Source organism: Moschus berezovskii, chromosome 1, assembly GCF_049115385.1.
Source record: "Moschus berezovskii isolate FMDL1 chromosome 1, NW_MosBer_1.0, whole genome shotgun sequence".
Taxonomy (NCBI): Eukaryota; Metazoa; Chordata; class Mammalia; order Artiodactyla; family Moschidae; genus Moschus; species Moschus berezovskii.
In genome coordinates, this window is record NC_142460.1 from 80,120,121 (window position 1) to 80,144,110 (window position 23,990).

Below are 23,990 nucleotides of genomic sequence, written 5' to 3' on the forward strand. Positions count from 1 at the left end.
TGGGAGCTCAGCTCGTAAAAAATCAGCCTGCAATGCAGGAGACTCCAATTGATTCCTGGCTGGGGAAGATCCCCTGGAGACAGGATTGGCTACCTGCTCCAGTATCATGGATTTCCCTAGTGGCTCAGGCAGTAAAGAATCTGCCTGCAATTCGGGAGACCTGGGTTTGATCCCTGGGTTGGGAAGATCCCCTGGAGAAGGGCATGGCAGCCCATTCCTGTATTCTTGCCTGGAGAATCCCTATAGACAGAGGAGCTGGCAGGCTACATGGCAGTCCATGTAAAGAGTCAGACATGACTGAGCGACTAAGCACACGCGCACACACATGGTTCCATTTAAAAATGTATTTGGATAGCTGATACATTGGAGTAAAGATTTTTAGTATGGCTTTTGCACAATTCTTGCTAAATTTATTTCTGAGTATTTTATTTTTGCTGTTATTGTGAGATTTCTCTTCCAAAGTATTTTCTAACTAGTTAAATATTGTATGTAGGAAGACTACTTTTTAATTTATATTAATGCTGCTGCTGCTGCTAAGTCGCTTCAGTCGTGTCCGACTCTGTGCGACCCCATAGACGGCAGCCCATTAGGCTCCCTCGTCCCTGGGATTCTCCAGGCAAGAATACTGGAGTGGGTTGCCATTTCCTTCTCCAATGCATGAAAGTGAAAAGTCAAAGTGAAATCGTTCAGTCATGTCTGACTCTTAGCGACCCCATGGACTGAAGCCTACCAGGCTCCTCCATCCATGGGATTTTCCAGGCAAGAGTACTGGAGTGGGATGCCATTGCCTTCTCCATATTAATGCTATATCCTGCCAATTTTACAGAATTCTGTTGTTTGTGATATTTCCCCCATTGAGTCTCTTGTTATGATAACATAACTAGAAATAGTTTTATATCCTTATTTCTAACTCTTACTCCTCTAACTGCTTCTTTTAATTGCATTTGCTAATAGTTCTGATAACTTGTTGACTAGCTGTGGCAATGTTGAGTATTCTTGACTTATTTCTGAATTTACTGAGAACACCTCTAGTGTTTTTTCTTCAAAAGAGATGTTGACTTGGGCTGGTATGTGTGTGTGTGTGTGTGTAATTATGTGAAGAAAAAATTAATTTTTATTTTACTGACTGGTTTGTTTTTCCAGCCAGTCATAGGGATTGAATTTTCTTTTTCATGTCAGGAAATGACCATATGTTTTTCCTATATAGGTCTTGTGTTTCATATTAATATTAAAGGAATTCCTAGTAATGAATCATCCTTTTATGATTCATGTACATGTTTATTCACCCTGCAATAAACTCTAACTGGTGACTATGTATTTTGTTTAATTTGCTATTGGCATCTGTGTGGCAATATTTTATTTAGAATTTCCTCCACACTATTGGTAAGAGATTCAGTTCAGCTTTCTTCACAGTCCAACTCTCACATCCATACATGACCACTGGAAAAACCATAGCCTTGACTAGATGGACCTTGGTTAGCAAAGTAATGTCTCTGCTTTTTAATATGCTATCTAGGCTGGTCATAACTTTCCTTCTAAGGAGTAAGCATCTTTTAATTTCATGGGTGCAGTCACCATCTGCAGTGATTTTGGAGCCCCCCCAAAATAAAGTCTGACACTGCTTCCACTGTTTCCCCATCTATTTCCCATGAAGTGATGGGACCAGATGCCATGATCTTAGTTTAGGATCTGATTTTCTTTTATTGTGAGCAATCTTAATCATTATAAAAAGGATTAATCATCATAAAACAAATTTGGAAGTGTTTCTTTTATGTTTTATGTCTGTGTATTTTAAGTAGCATTGGAATTATCCTCTCTTTACAGGTTTGTCATAGTCCCCCGTGAAACAATCTTGGTCTGGCATTGTTTTGATGGTGGAGTGAGGATGCTTGACTGCTGAGATGTTCTTTGAACCACACATTCACATGCATTTCTATTGCAATCCTCCTTGTCCTGGATGCTGAGGGATGCAGGTAGTAGAAGTAAGTTTCTAGGGATAGAGGGCATCTTTCCCGTGGGAGACAGGGCTAGGGGATGACTGATAAGAAAATCACATCCAGGATGGGGGACGATGGGAGGGGAGCGATGTCTGTGGGTGGGAGGGCTGTGAGAGAGGCTACTGGAAAGGCCTAAGCTGAGGACAGAAGATCAGCTGCTTCCTCCCAAGACTTTTCTTCTGATTGCATTCCAGCCTCTCCTGGGAGTCTCTGTCCTATTTTCACAGCTGGGAAGGCAAAGGGAATTTCCCATAATCCATGAACCTCCTTGGCAGTCTTTGTTGGGGAGGTCCTCAGGGTCACCTCATCCAAGGGGGTTTGGACAAAAAACAGCAAACCCACTCCCGAGTTCCTCCTATTTGCATTTGCTCTGAGGTGATTGCCACCCACAAACCTCGTGGCTCACAGAATTATTAAAGACCATGAGGTCAGAGATATTCCTTTCATGTTGAGTAAAATGACTTCATGGTGGCAAAGGGTGGGTGGGGCTGAGGGGGATGCAGGGCAGGCTCTTCTGGGTACCCAGGGTGGCTGCGTCCCCTTATCTCCCCAGTTTCCTGTCTCCTGCTTTCTCAGCTCTCTGTAGACCTTCTAGCCACAGTACAGCCCACAGCAGGAGGCGCTAGCCTGTGAGGCAGAGAGTGGGAGCACTTGCCTGGGGAGGCCCCCGCCTCTGCAGCTGCTGGATGTTGCACTTGGTAAGAGGCTGGGGAGAGTGGGGAGAAGACAGTCATGATATCCCTCAGGCTTCCGCACCCCTTCTGAGCCGGAAGGAAGACTTTGGAGAGTCTGAAGTTCAAAGACACAGCTGAGAGATGGGCCTGTGCCCCGAGAAAATCCTAGGCTGTGTTTCCTATGTACAAGACATGGCCTTGTGGAAAGTGTGACCACTCTCAACCCTGTGGGTCCAGTGCTGTGACCCTTGCCAGGCCGTGGGCTTCCAACTGGAGTTGGGAAGTAGGCTGTGGGCTCAGGGGAGGCTTATAGGGCAAAGGGAAGGCTGGGCTGTGAAAGCACTTGAAGGGCCTGGGGAGAGTTTTACTTTCCAGGCCAGGGCTTCTTCCCCCTTTACACGCAAATGGAGTCCCTTTCCCAGTACCTTCACCCACTCCACTGCCTCAAGGCTAACCACACCTGTCCAACCCACAACCCCAGACGTCAGGGGAAAAAAGTACCGTGGCTCCTTTTAGAGCTTTAAATGCAAATATGAGTTAGCACCCAACTAACCACAGAGGAACCTGGCAGGCTATAGTCCAGAGGGCCACAAAGAGTCAGACATGACTGAAGCGACTTAGCACACACACAGCCACAGGGGTTCATGCTTTGCTGCAGGGACTGCCAGTGGCCCCAAGGGCTCGGGGTGGCTCAGAGAGCTATCGGTTCAGACCTGTTCTTGCGGTTGTGGTGCTTGGCTCTGGCTGCAGCCAGTGACCTTTCCAGGAGGCTTCCCAGGAGGAGGCTTCAGAGGAATTTGGAGGGTTCCCTGGGGAGACTCTTCCATCATTCACCTTGCTCCAAGGCCTTCTCAGGGTTTGACTGGTACAGTGGCTACTTTTCTGCAGTAACATTTTATCCTTTTATTTGATATCAGATGCCCAAGCCAGAATGAAGAGGTTAGTAGAACACTGGCTTTGTAGTCCAGAGACTAGGGTTTTACTCCTGGCAAAATACTCTACTTCAGTCAGTTCAGTTCAGTTCAGTCGCTCAGTCACGTCCGACCCTTTGCGACCCCATGAATCACAGCACGCCAGGCCTCCCTGTCCATCACCAACTCCCGGAGTTCACTCAAACTCATGTTGATCGAGTCGGTGATGCCATCCAGCCATCTCATTCTCTGTCATCCCCGTCTCCTCCCACCCCAATCCCTCCCAGCATCAGAGTCTTTTCCAGTGAGTCACCTCTTCACATGAGGTGGCCAAAGTATTGGAGTTTCAGCTTTAGCATCAGTCCTTCCAATGAACACCCAGGACTGATCTCCTTTAGGATGGACTGGTTGGATCTCCTTGCAGTCCAAGGGACTCTCAAGAGTCTTCTCCAGCACCACAGTTCAAAAGCATCAATTCTTCGGCGCTCAGCTTTCTTCACAGTCCAACTCTCACCTCCATACATGACCACGGGAAAAACCATAGCCTTGATTAGATGGACCTTTGTTGGCAAAGTAATGACTCTGCTTTTTAATATACTATCTAGGTTGGTCATAACTTTCCTTCCAAGGAGTAAGCGTCTTTTAATTTCATGGCTGCAATCAGCATCCACAATGATTTTGGAGCCCAAAAAAATAAAGTCTGACACTATCTCCTAGACTGGGCTATTCTTCTCTGATCTTCCTTTCACTGCCTCAGTTAATGTTTGGAGCAACACGATCATTGATGTGGTGACCTCTTCTGTGTTCCACACTGTGCCGAACACCTTACCAGGCATCAGCTCACCGAACCCTCACAATGACCCCGTGAGTGGGGGTGAGGAGGGGACGCTACTGTTTCTGTTAACAGATGAGGAAGCTGAAGCTTAAGGAGGTTGAGTAATTTCACAGCATCACCAAACCAGTATGAATTTTGGCCCCTGGTAGTTTTCATTCCATAGGGTGTTAGTCACCACCCTCAAATGTCTCTGGAAAGCAGCATTGATCAGAATAGAATTGCCTGTGTTCCACTTTGGACTGATCTTTTAAAGAACAATTCTTTAACCTAGATTAACTTTCTTTGGATTTCTCATTGTATAATCATTTTTCAGTATCCATGGGGATTGTTGGTTCCAGGAACCACACAGGTGCTCAAGTCTCTTACAAAAAGTGGCATAGTATTTGCATATAGTTTAGGCACAGCCTCCCATATAATTTATACCATTTCTAGATTACTTATAATATTTAATAGCTGCTGCTGCTGCTAAGTCGCTTCAGTCGTGTCCGACTCTGCGCGACCCCATGGACGGCAGCCCACCAGGCTCCGCCGTCCCTGGGATTCTCCAGGCAAGAACACTGGAGTGGGTTGTCATTGCCTTCTCCAATGCATGAAAGTGAAAAGTGAAAGTGAAGTCGCTCAGTCGTTTCCGACTCGTAGCGACCCCGTGGACTGCAGCCTACCAAGCTCCTCTGTCCGTGGGATTTTCCAGGCAAGAGTACTGGAGTGGGATGCCAGTGCCTTCTCTGGTTTCCGTTCCGTTTAGTCGCTCAGCCGTGTCCGACTCTTTGCGACCCTGTGGACTGTAGCCTACCAGGCTTCTCCGTCCATGGGATTCTCCAGGCAAGAATACTGGAGTGGGTTACCATCTCCTTCTCCAGGAAGAGATCTTCCCGACCCAGGGATCGAACCCAGGTCTCCCGCATTGGAGGCAGACGCTTTAACCTGTGAGCCACCAGGGAAGCCCCTTCTCTGGTTTAATGATGCTAAAGCTTGAAACTGCAATACTTTGGCCACCTCATGCGACGAGTTGACTCACTGGAAAAGACTCTGATGCTAGGAAAGGTTGGGCGCGGGAGGAGAAGGGGACGACAGAGAATGAGATGGCTGGATGGCATCACCGACTCTGTGGACATGAGTTTGAGTGAACTCCGGGAGTTGGTGATGGACAGGGAGGCCTGGCGTGCTGTGATTCATGGGGTCGCGGAGAGTCAGACACGGCTGAGCGACTGAACTGAACTGAAATGCTATGAGAACGGGGCTTCCCAGGTGGTGCTAGTAGTGAAGAACCCGCCTACCAATACAGGAGACGCAAGAGACAGTTTCTCTGAGTTGGTGCGATCCCCTGGAGGAAGGCATGGCATCCCAATATTCTTCCCTGAAAAATCCCATGGACAGAGCAGCCTGATGAGTTACAGTCCATAGGGTCGCGAAGAGTCAGACACGACTCAAGTGACTTGGCATGCAAGCACATTATGTGACTAGTTATAGATACAATGTAAATGCTATGCAAATAGTTGCCAGTGTAAGACAAGTTCAAATTTTGTTTTCTGGAACTTTCCGGAATTTTAAAAAATATTTTCTATCTGTGGATGGTTGAATCTGCACATGCTGAACTCATAATTCCAGAAGTTCAGCTGTATATAAGACAGGTCCTGCCTCTGTGGCTTCTACCAACCCTCACTGTAGAAGCAATCTAAGTTTTTTATAGTCCAAATGCCAGAGTCCACTTCTCTCTGTGCTTTATTCCCATCAGCTGCTCGCTGCTCTCCCACCCTTGGCTCTTCTGCCTTGGCAACCAGTTTTGGAAATGCCCACTGGTTCAACCTCTGCACCCACATTAGGTCTCAGCTTCTTCAGCTGCAGCTCTGTGACTGTGGGGAGGTGGTGGAGGAGATGTATTGATGTGAGCCTGGAAGGACAGGTTGAACTGGGGTGAGCAGAAAGTAGTTGGTGAGGCATGTGTTGTCTAAGGGGCTGGGGTGGAGGGTGAGTGTATGTTGTACGTGGGTCATGGTGTAGCCTTGGGAGAAGTCAGGGAGGGGAGGAAACTGGTTTGAGATCGGGCGTCCTGCAGGAGAAAAGGAGGACAGGAGTCTGGGCAGTGTGGGATGCTCAGGGTGCAGGCTGGAATGAGGGGCAGAGCACCAGGCTTCCAATGCTCTCCCCCTGGCGGAACAGCAGACTTTTAGGACATGTACCATGGGGCATGTCCAAGGCACCAGTGGCGAGCCCCGAAGGCAGGTGGATGTGTACCCTCCACCTCCTCTCCCCAGAGCGAGGCTTTGACTGGACTGTCTGAGAGCAGAGGGCTGTGATTATCCACCCTCGTCTCTCCAGAGCCTGGTCTCGAGTCTGGTGCTTCACAGGCACTCAGGGACTTTCACACGAATGAACAGAGAGATGGGGGAGGGAAGCAGGAAGGAAGGGTGGGCCAACAGCAGGGTTTGATGAGCTGGGAGCTCCAGGCGAGTGTCAGCCAATCCCAATCCAGGGTCAGGCAACTGGGGCTCACCCTCTGCAACCCCAATGGTTGTGGGGGTCACCATTCATAAGAAAACTCATTCTTCTAGTCTCCTCTGATTCTACTGCGTCAGAGAGACTAAACCCGAATTCAACAACATCTCAGTCCAAATAAATAAGATCAAAGGAATAAAATTCAAGGAGAGGGAATCTTGGTTCTTTCCCTCATTCAAGGGAAAGCCACTCTGTTTGGTCAAGACTTTCGTCTTGTTTTTGAAGTAAATGCCTCTTGTTCCTGCTATCATTTGATTTCAAGTGCAGTTCCTGGCCTTTAAGTGCACAAACTTAAGTTTCTCTTCTTACTGCACACTCTTTTAGTGGGAAGAAGTCGGGGCAACCCAGTGAACCCCATCAGGGACAGGTTCCCCAGGATCTTGGGCATTACACAGATGCTTTTGAGCTTGTTCGATAAAGGCTGATTTTTTAAAAAAGTACATTGAGACAGAGCTTGAAAACTCTGTTGACTAATAGTAATCCAAAGACCAGTGTACCTCTAACCACATTTTTGTTTAGTTTTAAAGTGTTTCCTTCATGGTTTTTCTTGTGGCTTGCCCAGTGCAGTTTGTGCTCTTGTTGTGAGCTTTATCGGTCTTTGACATTGTTTTTGCTGAACTTGGTTTTTCCGAGACCCTCTCTCCTCAGAGGCTCAGTTTCACCCTGCCATCAGCAGTCAGCCAGTTTCGGTGGCAGAAGGGGCCACAGCTGCTTCCTGTCAGCCCCCCGGGCAGAAGCATGCAGTGGTGTCTCCTCCTGATCTGGGTGCTGAGGCAGGCTCCCGTCCCCGCCTCAGGTAAGATCTGAAGTCTAGCCCATGACAGGATGGGGAGGGAAAGTGGGTGGGAAGGGGAGGCTGGAGCCAAGGCCTCATCCATCTGACAGAAGGAAATACAGTTTTCAGAGTCCTGTGTCCCTTCCTGGGAGAAAACGCTGTCTCTGAGAAGGAGCTCCCGTTCTGTTTTTCGGTGGTAGATGAAGGATTTGGGGTTGTGGGGTGCCTGCCTGGCTGACCCAAAAAAAGAAGCAGGAGGTGAGAAAGTGACTAAGGAGGAGGGATGATGGGTTTGCTGGGCGAAGTTCCCTCCTGCTCTATCTTCCTTTCTTCTGTCCTTGAGGAAACTTCTAGAAAATTATAGTATGCTTTTTGTGGGTCAAAAACGTCGTCACAGATTTCAGATATTCTAATGCTAAGACTGAATTTATGTTAAACCTATTTCCTTCTATATTAAATATCATAAATAAATGTGTCTGAGGGGGCAGAAATATTTAAAAACTGTTATAATGTTGTTTCCCTGTTGCTTTCTGAACCATCTGCTGGGGGTCAGTGCTGAGGAGGGTGGTTTGCCTGGGAGAAACAGAGTTGCTCTCCAAGCTTCCTTTCCTTTAGATTTCGGGGCTTTTCTGAAAATTTTCCAGGCACCCCCAAATGGCAGTCAATTGACACAGCCAGGTCTTATTTCAAAGGATAATGGGCCCAGCACAGAACTGGCTGCCGAAATGTACAATCAGAAACAGAGGTGGCGGCCGACAAGGGCCTATACCCTCGACAAGGGTAGAGAGACAACGTTAAGTGTGTGGAAAAAATCAATGAGCTCATCAGGAAATAATATTCCAGCAGAGTGTCCTGAGAGGGTGAAGCGGCTACATTGTATAGGAATTATGGTCTTTATGGGGGAAAGACAGGATGAACTGGAGAGACTGTCATTCCAAAATCCAATTCTGGTATTTCCCTGGCGATCCAGTGGTTAAGACGTCGCCTTCCTGTGGAGGGGGGTGTGGGCTCAATCCCTTGACGGAGAGCTAAGATCCCACATGCCTGGGGCCAAAAAAATCAAAACATAAAACAGAAACAATATTGTACCAGATTCAATAAAGACTTTAAAAATGGTACGCATCAAAAAAAAAAAAAATCTTTAAAAAAATGAAGCAAAACACCGAAAACCAATTTTGGCCTCAAAGACCCCTTGGAATTTCTATGGAAAGGTTCCAAACCAGCTGGTAAAGATGCACACTTCTTTCCCCTCCCTAGGAGCTGTGACAGGCAGGATAGTAACAATGGGGAACATCTCTGCAGAGGAAGGTGGCTCTGTCACCTTCCAATGTCACCTCTTCTCCACCACTGCCAAAGTGACCCAAGTCAACTGGAAGCAGCAAGACCAAGTTGTGGCCATTCATCATGCCAGCTTGGGGTGGCACATCGATCCTGCCTTCAAGGAGCGAGTGGTCCCGGGCTCCAATCTGGGCCTCACCCTCCAGTCGCTGACCAGTAACGACACAGGAGAGTACACCTGCATCTATCACACCTACCCTGATGGGATTTACAAAGGGGCACTCTTTCTGCAAGTCCTACGACACTCAGGTATGCCCTCTGGGGCCAGGTGGCTGAGGATCCTCATGCTCAATGGTTGAAACACTGCAGAGCGGGACCTCCCAACCCTGGTTCACATTCACATCACCTGGGAGCTTTCAAATGGTACAGAAGCTGGCAGCCCGTCCCAGACCAGTTCAGTCAGAGCCTCTAGGGGCTGAGCAGGGTGTGTTAGATTCTAGACGCACTCTCGATGGTTTGAATGGTCAGCCGTGACTGAGAACCACTGTTTGGGTAAAAGCACATCTTATGTGTTTTTGTTAGGAAGACCAGTTGTTCAGGTCATTTGAGAAGTGTATGCATCCTCAGTCACTCAGTCATGTCCGACTCTTTATAACTCTATGGACTGTAGCCCACTAGGCTCCTCTGTCCATGGGGTTTCCTAGGCAAGAATACTGGAGTGGGTTGCCATTTCCTACTCCAGGGCATCTTCCTGACCCAGGGATTGAACTTGAGTCTTCTGTGTCTCCTGCATTGGCAGGTGGATTCTTTACTGCTGCACCGCCTGGGAAGAACCCATTTGAGACGGGATCATATTAATTACTTTAGCAGTGATCATGCCAATTAGATTTAGCCTCTCCATTTATAAAAGATTAGAGCTCAGTGTGTGCTAAGTGTAAATGTACAACAATTTACATTTCTGTGGTACTTGATGGTTCCCCCAAATGCTCTCACCTTCATCATCCACCTGAACACTTAAACCTCTTTGGAGGGGGAAATGACTGTTCTAATGGCTGAGGGACAGGATAGAAAAGTGATGATGGCCTCAGATGGCCTGGGTCCAAATCCTAGTGTTGCTGTGACCTCAGACAAGATTATTGGACTTCTCTGTGCCTTGTTTTTCTCAACTGTGAAATGAGGAGAAGATGTAAGACCTTATGAGGTGTGAACATAGGGTTGGATTACTGACTAAAAGGAAATGCCCTTAGAATAGCACCTGGAATGTGGCAAGCATGAGGTCAGTGTTAGCTATTAATAGGATCCCCCAAACCCCATCTGACTGTAGGGCGGAGGAAGAAGCTGAGGCTGACCATTGCTCAGAGTGGTACAGCTGATTTTAATACAGGTTTTCAGGTTCCACTCAACTACACCCTCAGAGCTGCCGTCTGCTGCCATCAGTGGTGTGGGAGTTTAAGTCTTATGAGTTAGCAAACTGTGTATGTGTAAACTGAGGAGATAAAAGTTGTCCTGAAAGTTTCTTCTCAAGTGATACTTTCTGAGGGGCCCTGACATAGGCCCAGGTATCATGTGAGGAAAAGTCTCCATCCTTTGCTGGTTCTATGGATGGCCCTCTGCAGGCCCTCGCACCCCCTCCAGCCTCCAGCCTTTGCTGTTTGTATGGACAGCTCTCTGTAGCTTTGCTCCCCCTCAGTCCTCTTTGCCTATCTGTGGCCAAGGCAGGAGAGTGGGTCCTCAGGGCAGGAGGAAAACAATCTGGGCAATTTGGGCTCACTTCCCTGTCCTGGTACCTTGCAAGTACCATGTGTGCTGTCCCATCCTAAGTGATGACAGGCCTTAACCACCTTCCTGGCATTCAGAGTCCTCTGTTAAAGGGAAGAGGGCCCAGCCTCTGCTACACCCCTCTCCTTCCAAGACTTCCCTGGACACCTAGATTCTGCCCGAGATCCTGGGAAGGAGGTGGGGATCGGAGGGGGCAGCCTAGAAGCTTGTATGCCTATAGTCCAGCACACAGCCTGGCAGCTGTCCTGTTTCCCTCACACCCTCCTCGGGTCAAGCATCATCTCTCCAAGCCGCCCCGACTCTTCCTCCTTCTTGTTTATATTTCACATCTTGATACAGATTCTCCTGTTCATGCTTTAACTCGAACCTAGGTGTCTGCTAGGTTCCAGGTGCTGGCAAAACAGCAAAAAGTAAAGTTCCAGAGCCTTACCCCCTCCGGGGTCTCACAGCCTAGTTGAGATGTGTTATAGGCTTAAGGTGAAAGGTTATATGCCTTTTTTCTTCTTTGTACTTTAATGTTAATTTTACCTTTTAATTAAACTTTTCAAAATAGCAGATTGATTACAAACACCAAGTTTAATAAAAAGAAAGTATTCACTTTCTTGTTTTTTACTGAATGTTATTTGTTTCACTTTGTGACTATTACTGAAAGTGATTTTGTCAAACAGAAGAAGGGAGTGTTAAAAATGGTTTGCTGTGGTGTCAAATGTGTGAGGCACAGCCCTGGAGGGATCAGTTATCCATTTTGTGGTGGGCTGGGCAGGTGCTCTGCTGCCCAAAGAACTGGGTTTGAAGACTCCAGTCCTGTGGTTTGAGAAAAGCCTGGCCGATCCCCACCCCTGGTGCCCAGACGCCGAGGTTTCCCTGGATAATGGCTGCCCTTTGCTTCTGGCCTCTACCCACTCACCTTAGTTTTGTCTTCCCTCTAGTGGCTGAGTACAGTGCTGGGTTCCAGATCCCATTGCTTGGAGTCACGGCTGCAGTGCTGGTGGTCATCTGCGTAGCAGTCATTGCGGTGGCCACGCTGGCTAGAAAGGTAATGACTCTGGCTGCCCCTCTCAGTCCCGGGCATCCCATCCCTACCACCCGTCCTATCCCAGCCCTGGTCCTTTCCTGTCCCTTTGCTGTCTAGATGTGGCTCCCCCCAGCATTGCTCTCTAAGCCTTTTGCCACGGGACTTCCTCTGCCTTGCGCAGCGTTGTTTGCGCTCTTTCACTGTCCCTTTCCCGTGTCTAGGAGCTCCTGAAAGTTTGGACCTGTATCCTCCACATCACGCTGTTGCCTACAATTCCTGGCTTCTGCTTGGCCCTCAAGATGCATCTTGGGCATCTGCTCTGTGCCAGGGGTTTTTGAACACTAGCTCCTTAAATTTTAATAGCCAGTCACTAGTGCTGGTATTCATATGTAAAATGGGGATTATGATTCTGCTTGCTCTATATCCCAGAATTGTGATGAACAGGTAGCATACTACACGTGGAAGCTTTGTAAACGATGAAGAAATACATTTTCTTCATATATTCATGTGCTTGCGTGGTAACTGGCAGCTACTGTTGTGTGCATGTGTGCTAAGTCATTTCAGTCGTGTCCAACTCTTTCCAACCCTTTGGACTGTAGGCTGCCAGGCTCCTCTGTCCATGCGATTCTCTCGGCAAGAATACTGGAGTGGGCTGCCATGCCCTCTTCCAGGGGATCTTCCTGGCCCAGGGGTCAACCCAAGTCTCCTGCATCTCCTGCATTGGCAGGTGGGTTCTTTATCACTAGTGCCACCTGGGAAGCTACTGATTTGGATGAACAAAAGAATTCCCACTCCTTTTTATCTGCCCTCTTGGGTCTTTTAAACCATCCAAGGTTGCCTTAATTTAAGTTACTAAACAAACATTTTGGGGAGTACAAGCCTGTTATTCCTAACACTGTTTTCCACCTCATTCCAGATCCTGCTCCCCAGCCTGCCTTACTTTCCCTCCAACTCTGGCTGTACTCAGTTAACAACTCAACTCTACAGCCTGCTTTATTCTCTGGGCTGGTACCGTTATTCCTGATACATATGGGTTTACATCTGCCACCTTATTCTCTTCATGTTTGTTTTGCCTGTTTATTTCCCTAATCTTTTTCTTGCTACCTTTTGAACTAAGTATTTTTATTATTAAAAACATGTTTGGTAGTTATGCATTTTTGCTTTTCTTTAGTAGTTACACTAGAGATTATAAAATAGACCTCTGATTTATTAAGTCTAATATGTATTAGTACTTTTATCACCTCTTGGATTTTACATGAACCTTAGAACACGTTAACTCTTCTTACCTCACCAACTTATTGCTATTACTGTCATGGATTTTAGTTCTCTATTTTAACCACCCACCTGAAAATGATTATTGTCTTATGAGTCGATGTTTGTTTAGATTTACCTTTCTATTGCTCTTCACTTCTTCATCAATGTTCTTTCTTACAACTAGAATAGTTTTCCTTCTGCCTAAAGAATATCCTTTAGTATTTCCTTGTGAGCAGGCAAGCTAGTGGTGAATTATCTCACTTTTTGTTTATCTGAAAATATCTTAATTTTCCTTAATTTAGAAGTGATCTATTTGTTTTTCTGGGTATAGAATTCTATGTTGGCAGTTATTTTCTTTCAACACATGGAAAATACTGTCCCATTGTCTCTGACTTCCCATATTTCTGTTGAGAAATTATATGGGAGCCTTATTTTTGTTCTGTGAAAGACAGTGTGGGTTTGTTTTTGTTTTCTTGTTCTTTAAAATTGTTCCTTCTCTTTGGTTTTCAGCAATTATATGGTGATATAATTGGATATAGTCATCTATGTATTTATCCTGTTTGAGGTTCAGAGTGCTTTTTGAACTTGTTACTTGATATCTTCCGTCAGTTTTGTATCATTCTTGGCTGTTATTTCTTCATGTATTAATTCTCTGTCCTTGCTTTCCTTTCCTTCTGGAATTCTAATCGCAGGTGATATTTTCAACATTTTCACTTTTCCCCACATCCCTTACCCTCTTTTTGGAATTTTCCATCCACTTGTCTCATCAAATGTTTTCTTTGGATGTGCTTTTAAGTATCTTCTTTGATGTATCTAATCTTCTGTTAAATCCATCAAGTTTTTAATTTTCGTTATCATATTTTTCAGATCCACAACTTCTATTTTGCACTTTGTTTCAATGGTTTACAGTGTGCCAACATTCCCAATCTTGTTTTTAATTCTTTAAAAATATGAATCACAGTCATTTTGAGATCTGTGCCTGATAATCCTGTTAGTTGTGTTCTCTGTGGTCTTCTAATATTTTCTCTGTTTGCTTGTTCTTGGACCTATCTTATCTTCTTGACTGTTTAGTTTTCATTGAGTGTTGCACTTTCTACTTCAAGACCTGTGGCAATAATTTGAAGCTCTAGGTAATATCATCTTCCTCCAGAGAGGATTCCTTTGGCTTCTGTCAGATGACTAGTATGAAAGCACCAGCATTTCTGTCACTTTAAATAAATCAGTGGTGAGAGAATTTAAAGCTGGACCCAAATTTGCTACTTCCTTACTTGTAGAGGGTAGTCCTTTGGGATCCTAACTCAAAGCCTGTAGTGTTTGCCAAAGTCTCCCTCCTCAGTGATTTCTGAACTCAAAGTTTTGTCCCTCTAGCCAGAAACTCTGTGGAGTTTATCGGCTTCTTAGCCATGACTTTCAAGAAATTTCTCTAGAAGAAAATCTCCCTCAATGCTCATCTCATCTCTCTGGGTTTCCTACTCCTAGACTTTGCTCCCTAGCCCAAAATTTCTCACTGATTTGATAGATTTCAGATGACTACAAACAGACACATATTATTTAGCTTTTCCAGCTGTTCTCAATGGAAAGTTTGGTTCAAAGCAACATAGGTAATGATTGTTCTGCCAGAAGCAGAACTTCTGTTTCTGACATTGCATTTCCTATCTGCACTCAAAGGCTGACTTTTTTTCTTTTTCATAGTTATTTTATTTGGCTGTGTTGGGTCTTAGTTGCGGCATGCAGGCTCTATCGTTGGGGTGGTGCTCAGGCTTCTCTCCAGTTGAGGTATGTGGGCTTTAGTAGTTGCACAGGCTTAGCTGCCCCATGGCATATGGGATCTTAGTTCCCCAGCCAGGGACTGAAGCCACATCCCCTGCATTGAGAGGCAGATTCTTAATCACTGGACCAGCAGGGAAATCCCTCAAAGACTGAACTACAAGCAGAACATATGTAGCCAGCCCACCCACTCTGGACCTTGGGCTGTATTGGGTTCAGACCCCCAAATTGAGTTCTAGCCCCCCTGTACTGATTCCTCACCAGCCATTTAGCCTGAAACTGGCTGGGCCACTGCCGGTCCCAGAGGGAGAGATTCAGACAGCCGTGTGTTCTTAGGCTCAGATTTCATGTGTCTTTCTTATTTTGAGTTCTTGTCTTCTTTTTCCTTTTCTCCATCTCTCAGAAATGGACCATCCTTTGATTTTCTCTTCTTTTTTATTTAACATCTATTTGACTATTTTCCTCCTGTTACTCCTCTGAAGATCTTCAAGAGCTGTTTCCCTCTCCAGACCTCAGAGTTGAGATGAAATTGCACAAACGAGAATTGCGTAATAGGAAAGTGCTATTGTAATGTTTTTCCACTTAGACCTCATGATAATTTACATTTAAAATAGCCTTAATGCTGTATAAGTGTCTAGACTTTGTGTATATTTTCCTACTGTTAACTCTGCTTATGGAGTTACACTTTTGTGCATACTCATGCCTATCACCACTGACTAATCTTGAATTTTCAGTCTAATATTTTACATCTTAAATTCTTAGTTCATGTAGATAAACCCACTTTGCTTTCTGTAACCTATCATCAATACCAGGGCTTTGATGTAACAGTAACATGTCCCATTTGACACACATTCTGTCTTCATTCAGATCTGAAAGGGAAGAAATCCCAGGAGAACTTACTCTAACCTTATTTTACTGAGAACAGATTGGAATGAGGATGGGGAAAGGAATTTGGTAGCAGAACCAAAGTCTTATTCCCTCGAGTGACAAATTGCCCAGGTCTCCCCCAGTCAGTGGTCTAATAGTGCTTCAGGTACCTGTTGGACTTTGCAGGTTTGGTCCAGAGGAAGTGAAAGAGATTTTCCAAATGGTAGGAAAACTCATGTGATAGGTGAAAGTTACATAAAGTCTAATACTAGCATATGATTGCCTGGTCCACCAACTTGCCTGCAAAAATTTCTTGTCCTATGGTTCAAACCCTCACTTCCAGGTTTATGAGGCAAACATTTAGACTGCTGACTGACTTGGTTCATAAGGATGTGGCCACTGTTCCTTGTTGTTCAGCAGGTGTCATGGAACAGAGTGCTGGGGATTTAGCAGTGGCTGAAATGTGGCTCGTGCTATTGGAGAAATCAATGACTTAATGACTTACAGTATTTTCATTTATGTCTTAGCTCTGACAGTAGATAGGTTTAGTAGATGAAACCTCTAGGGGAAAATGAATGCAAGAAAAGTGATTGACTAGAGGAACGAGGTGAAGAGAACAACGATTGATCTATGAGCTGGAAGGGAGTTGGTAGCTGGTGAGCAGATGTCCTCTGCTGCCACTAGTACTCTGCAGCTCTGGCACACGGAAATATGGAAGGTTCTGTAGAAGCAGCAGAACACATTTTCCTGTTAATGATTAAGACTGGTTCATTTTCAGGCCCGTATTCCAGACAAGTTTGTATAAGGGAAAGGGGAAGAGGTGAAAAGACAGAGTCTAGTAGGTATCAAATTCTGTGGCTCCCCTTTTAAAGTGTTTTATTCACCAGCCCCTTCTTGGACATGTCTGCTGCTTCCTGTCTAAATCAGTTCTTCTCTGCTTTTTCCTATGCTTTGACTATGGCTTCCTGTCTTCTTTCTCTTATTGCTTAAATGTATTTTATCCTTGTAGTATTTAGGTCCAGCAGAGAAACATAGTACTCTTAAGCTGAGTAGTTTGAGGACAGTTTAATAAAGGGATTTACAAAGTATTGGAAAGCTTAGAGGGAAAGCCTAAGGGGGCATGTAGGAATGTATTGTTACCACCCTGAGATCTTTAGGGGAAAGGAGAGAGAATGATTACTGAAACCTGGAAGGAAGGGTGATTACTAGGCCCTGGAAAGAGAGAGTTGTGTGGAGGGGACCACCTTGAGAAGTACTATAATCTTTGATGATCACAGCCAGTCCAGGTCCACCCTGCAGAGAGAATGCTGGGGAACAGACACCCTCACCTCACTCTCCTTCCCTCCATTCTCCTAGTGTTGCTTTCCTTGACTGAACCCAGACTCAAGCCAGAGAGCAAGAGAAATCACTGGGTCAGTATGAATCCACTTGCAATGCGAGAGACCTGGGTTCGATCCCTGGGTTGGGAAGATCCCCTGGAGAGGGCATTGCAACCCACTCCAGAATTCCTGCCTGGAAAATCCCCATGGGCAGGGGAGACTAGTGGGCTACAGTCCCTGGGGTCACAAAGAGTCGGATATGACTGAGCGCCTAAGCACAACACAGCACACACGTGTAGTTCAGTATCCTTAGGGCACAGAAGGGGACACTGCGGGGTGGAGAGTGACATTGAGGGGTGAACAGACAGTATCCACCATTACTATTACAGATCTTGACTTGCCACACTTCAATCTTCTCTCATGTATCCTTGAACTCTTGATTACACATTTAAGCAATACTCTTGTCAGCTGTCCATCTATATTATTTGGGGATCTCCTCATCCCTGTCCCTGTTGGGGATCCAGATCTGTAGATCATCGCCTACTTCAACCCCAGCACACAGAGGAGAGCTACCTCTGAGCCCCTCAGTGATGCTGGTGGTTTCTTCATTAGCACATTCCTTTCCACTTTAGGAAAAGGGTGTCCTCTGGATCTTCTCCAGAAACACAAGCAGCTGTTGAAGTTTCAAAATTATGTAGTACAGAGATTGGCAAAGTTTCTCTATAAAGGGCCAGGATCTTTCAGCTTTTGTGGGCCTTCCAATCTCTGCTGCAGCAATTCAACAATGCCATCATATTGTGAAAAGACCACAGATAATATGTAAATGAATGAGTTGGCCATATTTCAGTAAATCTTTATTTATAAACAATGAAATTTAACTTTTATATAATTTTCATGTTTAATAAAATATTATTCTTTTGGATTTTTTGAACCATTAAAAAATGTAAAATCCACTTTTAGCCCATGGGCAGTGCAAAAGCCTGTGGTGCCCCAGATTTGACCCATGGACCTTAGTTTGCCAATTCCTGATTTAGTAAGTTGTATTGGGAAAAATAGGCTTCCCTCGAAGCTCAGTCAGTAAAGAATCTGCCTGTAATGCAGGAGACCTGGGTTTGATTCCTGGGTCGGGAAGATCCCCTGGAGAAGGAAATGGCAAACCACTCTAGTATTATTGCCTGGAGAATCCCATGGACAGAGGAGCCTGGCAGGCTACAGTTTATGGGGTTGCAAGAGTCAGACATGACTTAGCGAATAAATCACCACCACCATTGGGAAAAACTCTGTCCTTTCCTCTTCTCTACTCTTAGCAGTGTATGGAACACTTCTGCCACCAGATGTTCCCACACTGACCAATTCTGCCACATTATCTGAACGCCCTATAAGCAATCCAGTTCTGTTACTATCTACCTGTAGTTAACATCGGGTCCCAGAAGTTAGGGGCTCAGTCCTCCAAGACAGCCCTCACTTTAGATGCCAGTTGCAAGTCCCAGATTGTCACCTGTGCCTGTGACTGCTGCTGCTGCTTAGTCACTTCAGTCACATCTGACTCTGTGCAACCCCATGGACTGTAGCCTGCTATGGTCCTTGTCCATGGGGATTCTCCAACAAGAATACTGGAGTGGGTTTTCTTGCCTTCCTCCAGGAGATCTTCCCCACCCAGGAGTCAAACCCAGGTCTTCCACACTGCAGGCAGATTCTTTACCATCTGAGCCACCAGGGAAGCCTGACTGGTTGTAAATTGAGGTTTCCACAGTCCCCTCCTTGGATTTGATAATTTGCTAAGATGGCTCACAGAACTCAGGGGAACACTTACATGCACCAGTTTATTATATAATAAAGAATTTGATAAAGGATACAGATGAAGAGCCAAATGAAAGAAATACATGGGATGGGGTCTCAAAAGGTCCCAAGCACAGGAGCTTCTGTCCTCATGGAGCTGGGTGTGCTGCCCTCCAGGCATGTGGATGTATTCAGCAACCCAGAAACTGTCCAATCCCATACTGTTGGGGGTTTTATGGAGACTTCATCACACAGGCATGATTGGTTATTAACTCATTTTCCAGTCCCCTCCACTCCCTGGAGAATAGGGGTTAGGACCAGAAGTTCCAAGCTTCTCCTCATGGCTTGGTCATTCTGGTGACCAGCATCCATGTGAGGGCCCACTGAAAGTCACTTCGTTGGAACAAAAGACACGCCTGTCATCCAGGATATTCCAAGGGATTTAGGAGCTTTGTGTATGACATTCCTGTCACTCGGAATATGTTGCCTGGAGAATCCCAGCGATGGGGGAGCCTGGTGGGCTGCTGTCTATGGGGTCGCACAGAGTCGGACACGACTGAAGCGACTTAGCAGCAGCAGCAGCAGTGTATGACATTCCTATCACTCGGGATATGTTAGGGTCAGGAACTGGGATTTAATGAAGACCAAATAGTAACTGGAGGTAGAGACCAACATATGCTTCTTACTGTTCCACAAAGGTCCATGATAGCAGTGTCTGGGGAGTGGGAACACTGGTCGGGTGAGGAGGTGATCTGAGCAGAATGCCAGCTGCATTTCCTTCAGACCCTGAGAGCCAGTAGGTTGCATTATTTAGGAGTTTGGGCTTTGAAATCAGAAAGACCTAGGTTTTGGATCCTAGCTCTACCACTTGAGTATCTCGGCCACCTAACTTTGCTGACCCTCAGTTTCTTCATCTGTAAAATGGGAATAATAATTATGGCACTGACCAATTAGAGTTGTAGAAAAACTCAATTCAAATAATTCAAGTAAGGCAGTTTTCCCAATATGGATTAGTAACTGTTCTTTATTAAGTTCTTACAATTATTATAAAATTTATTTACTATAGCACTTCATAATACCTGGTGCTCAATAGTTATAGTGCATAGACTGATGAGGACTAAATGAATGAATGTTATTTGATGACCAACTATTGGGAAAAGTGCCCCCAGGGGACCTTCTGTAAGGGAAAGGAGAGATGGGTGTGTCTAGCTCCAGGACAGTGACTGCCAACTGCCCTTATGTTCCCCAAGAGGACAGTGTGTGTCCCGCAGGTCTCCATACTGCTTTATCCCAACACAGGATGGATGGAATGAAAACAGACCAGCTGAGAGACCCATCTCAGACATATTTACACTTCCCAGAGGATTTTTGGGAGCCAAAATAGTCCTGTGATTTAAAGACAAGGGTAGGCAGTCTAAGAATGGGAAGAAGAATATATATACCATCAGGAAAAGTCACAATCAGCTCTTTGAGAACTGGGTATCAGTATTTTTTTAAATGGATAAAGTTGCATTAAGGGATATATGACTCCTTTTAAGCACAGCACCACGTGACCTACAAGAACAACCCTTTCTTTCACACCCACAGTAAGGTGCAGCCACTTCTACTGAAAAGGAGTGAATGAAACAGTCTGTAGGACCCAGCTCTTCAGGGCCAGCAGGGTGACCCTGCTCCTAATTTTTGATATGTGTTCGAGGTGCCCATCTATGTATCACACCCTCCTGTTCAGCCTCTTTACATCTACTTGCATCCTGTTGAGCTTGACACTAGCCAGTGAAGATGGTGCTGCTTATTTTTGAAGCAGCGAGGTGGACAGAATGAAATGTGGTTTGTGTTCATTGCTATTTTCCAGGCCTGTGTGCAGCTCTTGGTAATTCTGTCATTTGGATCTATGGTGGGGCTGGGTGACCTGCTTTGGAGCAGCATCTGTGAAAGCTGAGAGACTGCCACCTTTGCATGGCATACCAGCAGGCATTTCTTCTGCCACCCCGCTTGTGCCTGCTGTTTGATTTTTTTGCCTCTAAGCATGACCCTCCAGAGAAGGCAATGGCAAGCCACTCCAGTACTCTTGCCTGGAAAACCCCATGGATGGAGGAGTCTGGTAGGCTGCAGTCCATGGGGTCGCTAGGGGTCGGACACGACTGAGCGACTTCACTTTCACTTTTCACTTTTACACATTGGAGAAGGAAATGGCAACCCACTCCAGTGTTCTTGCCTGGAGAATCCCAGGGACAGGGGAGCCTGGTGTGCTTCCATCTATGGGGTCACACAGAGTCGGACACGACTGAAGTGACTTAGCAGCAGCAGCAGCAGCAAGCATGACCCTCACCTGTGATACTGTCATGGGCATGTGATGGCTGATTTCACATCCTTGATTTTCCCAAACAGATTTCACTGTCCGTCCTCTTGTCTCATGAAGTACATATGTACCTGTCTCACCATGAGTCTATATTTTGATTTGAAAAATCCTCTTCATTTAGATTTGGGGCTAGTGGGATGGGCCAGGAGGGAGAGAGAGTGTTGTGTGTGTGTGTGTGTATGTGTGTATGTTTTAGTCCTAAGACATACAATAAGCATCTGTTATGGGCTCTGAGGTTACCAAGAGGAACACAGCACAGAACCTTTCCTCAGGAGAGCTCACAGTTTGGGGTCTAAAGAGACAGAAGTGTACACAATTATAGACAGCATTGAAGGTTACAATGAAGAACGCTCAGGACCACAGTGGAACACGCAGGAAGGATATAACTCTGCTTGGAAGGATCAAAGATGTCTTCCTGAACAGCGTGCTGTAGAGCAGAGTCTGAGGAAGGAGCAAACAACTTTTCAGGAGACTGTGGGGAATAGACAGTGGGGGTAACATATACCCAACTGGAGAGGCAGGAAGCAGTGCATAGCATTTGGAAACTGCAAGATGAGAGGCAGTTTGGCTAAGAAGAGCATGGCCCAGAGTCAGACAAACTCAAGTCAGAACTGAGATTTCACCTGTCTGAGCCTATCAGCTCACTCAAAAGTAGAAACTTCAATAGGTTGTTGCTGGGATGACAAAGAAACTAGCCCACTTGGTGCTCATAGCAGATTCTCAATAAATGGTGCCTCTTTGGCACCCAGGCCCTATACTTGAACTTGGGGTGTTGGTTAGGGAAGCACTGCAGGAAATGAAGCTGGAAAGGCAAGTATGACCAGATCATAAAAGGCATTTTGGGGTGCATTACTCACAGTCTCCTGTGGGGCATATGGTGAAACTGTGGACTTTCTTCCCAGAAAAATGCACTTTACACAACATTGTTAATACAGCTCAAGGGGTTTGAAGTCCACCTGTGGCATTTATAGGTGGTTAAGCACCTGCCCATTGACACTGGGGGCCATGGATGAGTTTTAGACAGAAGCATGGCAGGATCCAACTTCCATTTTTGAAGGATGGTGGCCGTGTGGAAGTTGGAGCAGAGGTTAGAGGGAATCTAGAGAGTGGTGAGTCTGGAAGTACAGGTGAGAGATGAGACATGGAAGTGGATGCAAAAGAGGGGCTTGATTTCAGAGCTACTGGCATAAAATCAGATGGGATTTTATGGCCCACTGGAATTTTTTAAAAGTTATTTATTAGGCTCTGATATTTGTGTGTATGCTCATTCGTGTCCAGCTCTTTGCAACCCTATGGACTGTAGCTTGCCAGGTTCCTCTCTCCATGGGATTTTTCAGGCAAGAATACTGGAGTATTGCCATTTCCTCCTCCAGGGGATCTTTGTGACCTAGGGATCGAACCCACATCTCTTGCACTGGCAGGTAGATTCTTCTACCACTGAAACCCCTGGGAAGCCCAACCTCTGATATTTACTTATTTATTTAAGTTTTGGCCACACTGCACAGCATGTAGGATCTTAATTCCCCATCCAGGGAAGGAAATCAGCTTCCTCTGCTTTGGAAGCACAGGGATCTTAACCACTGGACTGCCAGGGAAGTCCCAGGCCATTGGAGTTTAGTATTAGCCTCCAGATTTCTGGTCATCCGGTGCCATAAATCAGGACAGCTTGCTGCGTGCCAGTGGTGAGGGGTGAGGCTACCGGTCAGCAGCTGGACCTCTGTGTCTGGAGCTCAGGGCAGAAGGCTGGGCTAGTTTGGATAGGGATGTGGGGATCCTCAGACGGCAGAGGGTGGTGGAGACGTAGGTAAGGATGCATTGCTGAGCTGCTGTACAGAGGGAGAGAGGGTGTCGGGTGTGACAGACCAGAGGCGGAAGCCTGGAAGAACGTCTTTATCTGGGGAGATGAGGTGTAAGGGAAAAAAAACAAGAAAAAGAAAAGAGCAGGCTCAGCTACGGAGGGAGGTGGGAGACTTCCTCAGAAGGAGGAGGAGAAGCAAGAGAGAGTGATGCCGTGGGAGCAGCAAAACAGGGAAGGTGAACATCTCAGAGGGAAGCCAGCGGTCAGCGGTGTCAGAGGCAGCCAGGGAGCGGTGAGAGACAGGGGCTGGGAAGCTGGCTCTAACTGGAAGGAGAATGTGGGGGAGCCTGGAGCCTTTCAGTGGAGCGGTTGGGGCTGAAAGCTGGCTATGACGGATCAAGAAATTAAGGGTTAAGGAACTGGTGTTGATAAGAACACAAAGTGTGTGTGTGTGTGTAAGAAAGGCAGAGATTGTTATTACTGGATCATGTTGGAGAGTCACTTTTGAATGATATCCCCACATATTCATTTTGTGGGTTTTTTGTTTGTTTATTTTGGGAAGAAATCTCTCAGAATCCATTCTGCGGAAGATGACCTTGGGAGGAGGCCGTCTGAACCGGAGGCGTGCGGGCCCAGGGTCGTGTCCTCCCCATCCGCCTGCACACAGCTGCCAGATGCCGAGCTGTGCGGTGACCAGGGCAGAGACGAGCACGCCGAGGCCGAGCCGCACGAGTACTTCAACGTCCTGAGCTACAGAAGCCTGGCCAGCTTCAGCTTCCCCACCGAGACGGGTTAGCGCCCGGGCACTTTCCGGGAGACCCAGTCCCGCCTTTGTCGTCACTGATGGGCGTATTGGCGTCTGCACGTCACGGCTCTGTGTGTGTGTGCGTGTGTGCACATGTGTGTGCGTGTGTGCACATGTGTGTGCGTGTGTGCACATGTGTGTGCGTGTGTGCACGTGTGTGCGTGTGTGTTCTGGCGAGTGAAGGCATGTCATCCTCCTCTGTGTCTGTTTCCTCTACCAGTCCCTCCAGTTCCTTGGTGCAGACCCCGGTGAGGAGCTTGTGTTTGATTACAAATGCAAAGT

At 46.3% G+C, this 23,990-nt stretch overlaps 1 protein-coding gene across 2 annotated transcripts; it reads left to right on the forward strand.

The window, feature by feature from the left end:
* Positions 1–7,467: 7,467 nt before the first annotated feature.
* On the forward strand, positions 7,468–23,710 carry TIGIT (T cell immunoreceptor with Ig and ITIM domains). 2 transcript variants are annotated; one of them, XM_088837123.1, is made up of 5 exons: positions 7,468–7,709; positions 7,811–7,946; positions 8,946–9,275; positions 11,675–11,781; positions 23,466–23,710. In XM_088837123.1, exons 2-5 carry the CDS (start codon positions 7,889–7,891, stop codon positions 23,697–23,699), a joined length of 729 nt encoding a protein of 242 aa, XP_088693249.1. In that variant the 5' UTR covers positions 7,468–7,709; positions 7,811–7,888; the 3' UTR covers positions 23,700–23,710. The 2 variants fall into 2 exon arrangements, with proteins under 2 accessions (XP_088693249.1, XP_055274391.1); XM_055418416.2 differs by lacking the exon at positions 7,811–7,946 and having other exon boundaries at positions 7,469–7,709.
* The last annotated feature ends 280 nt before the right edge of the window (positions 23,711–23,990 follow it).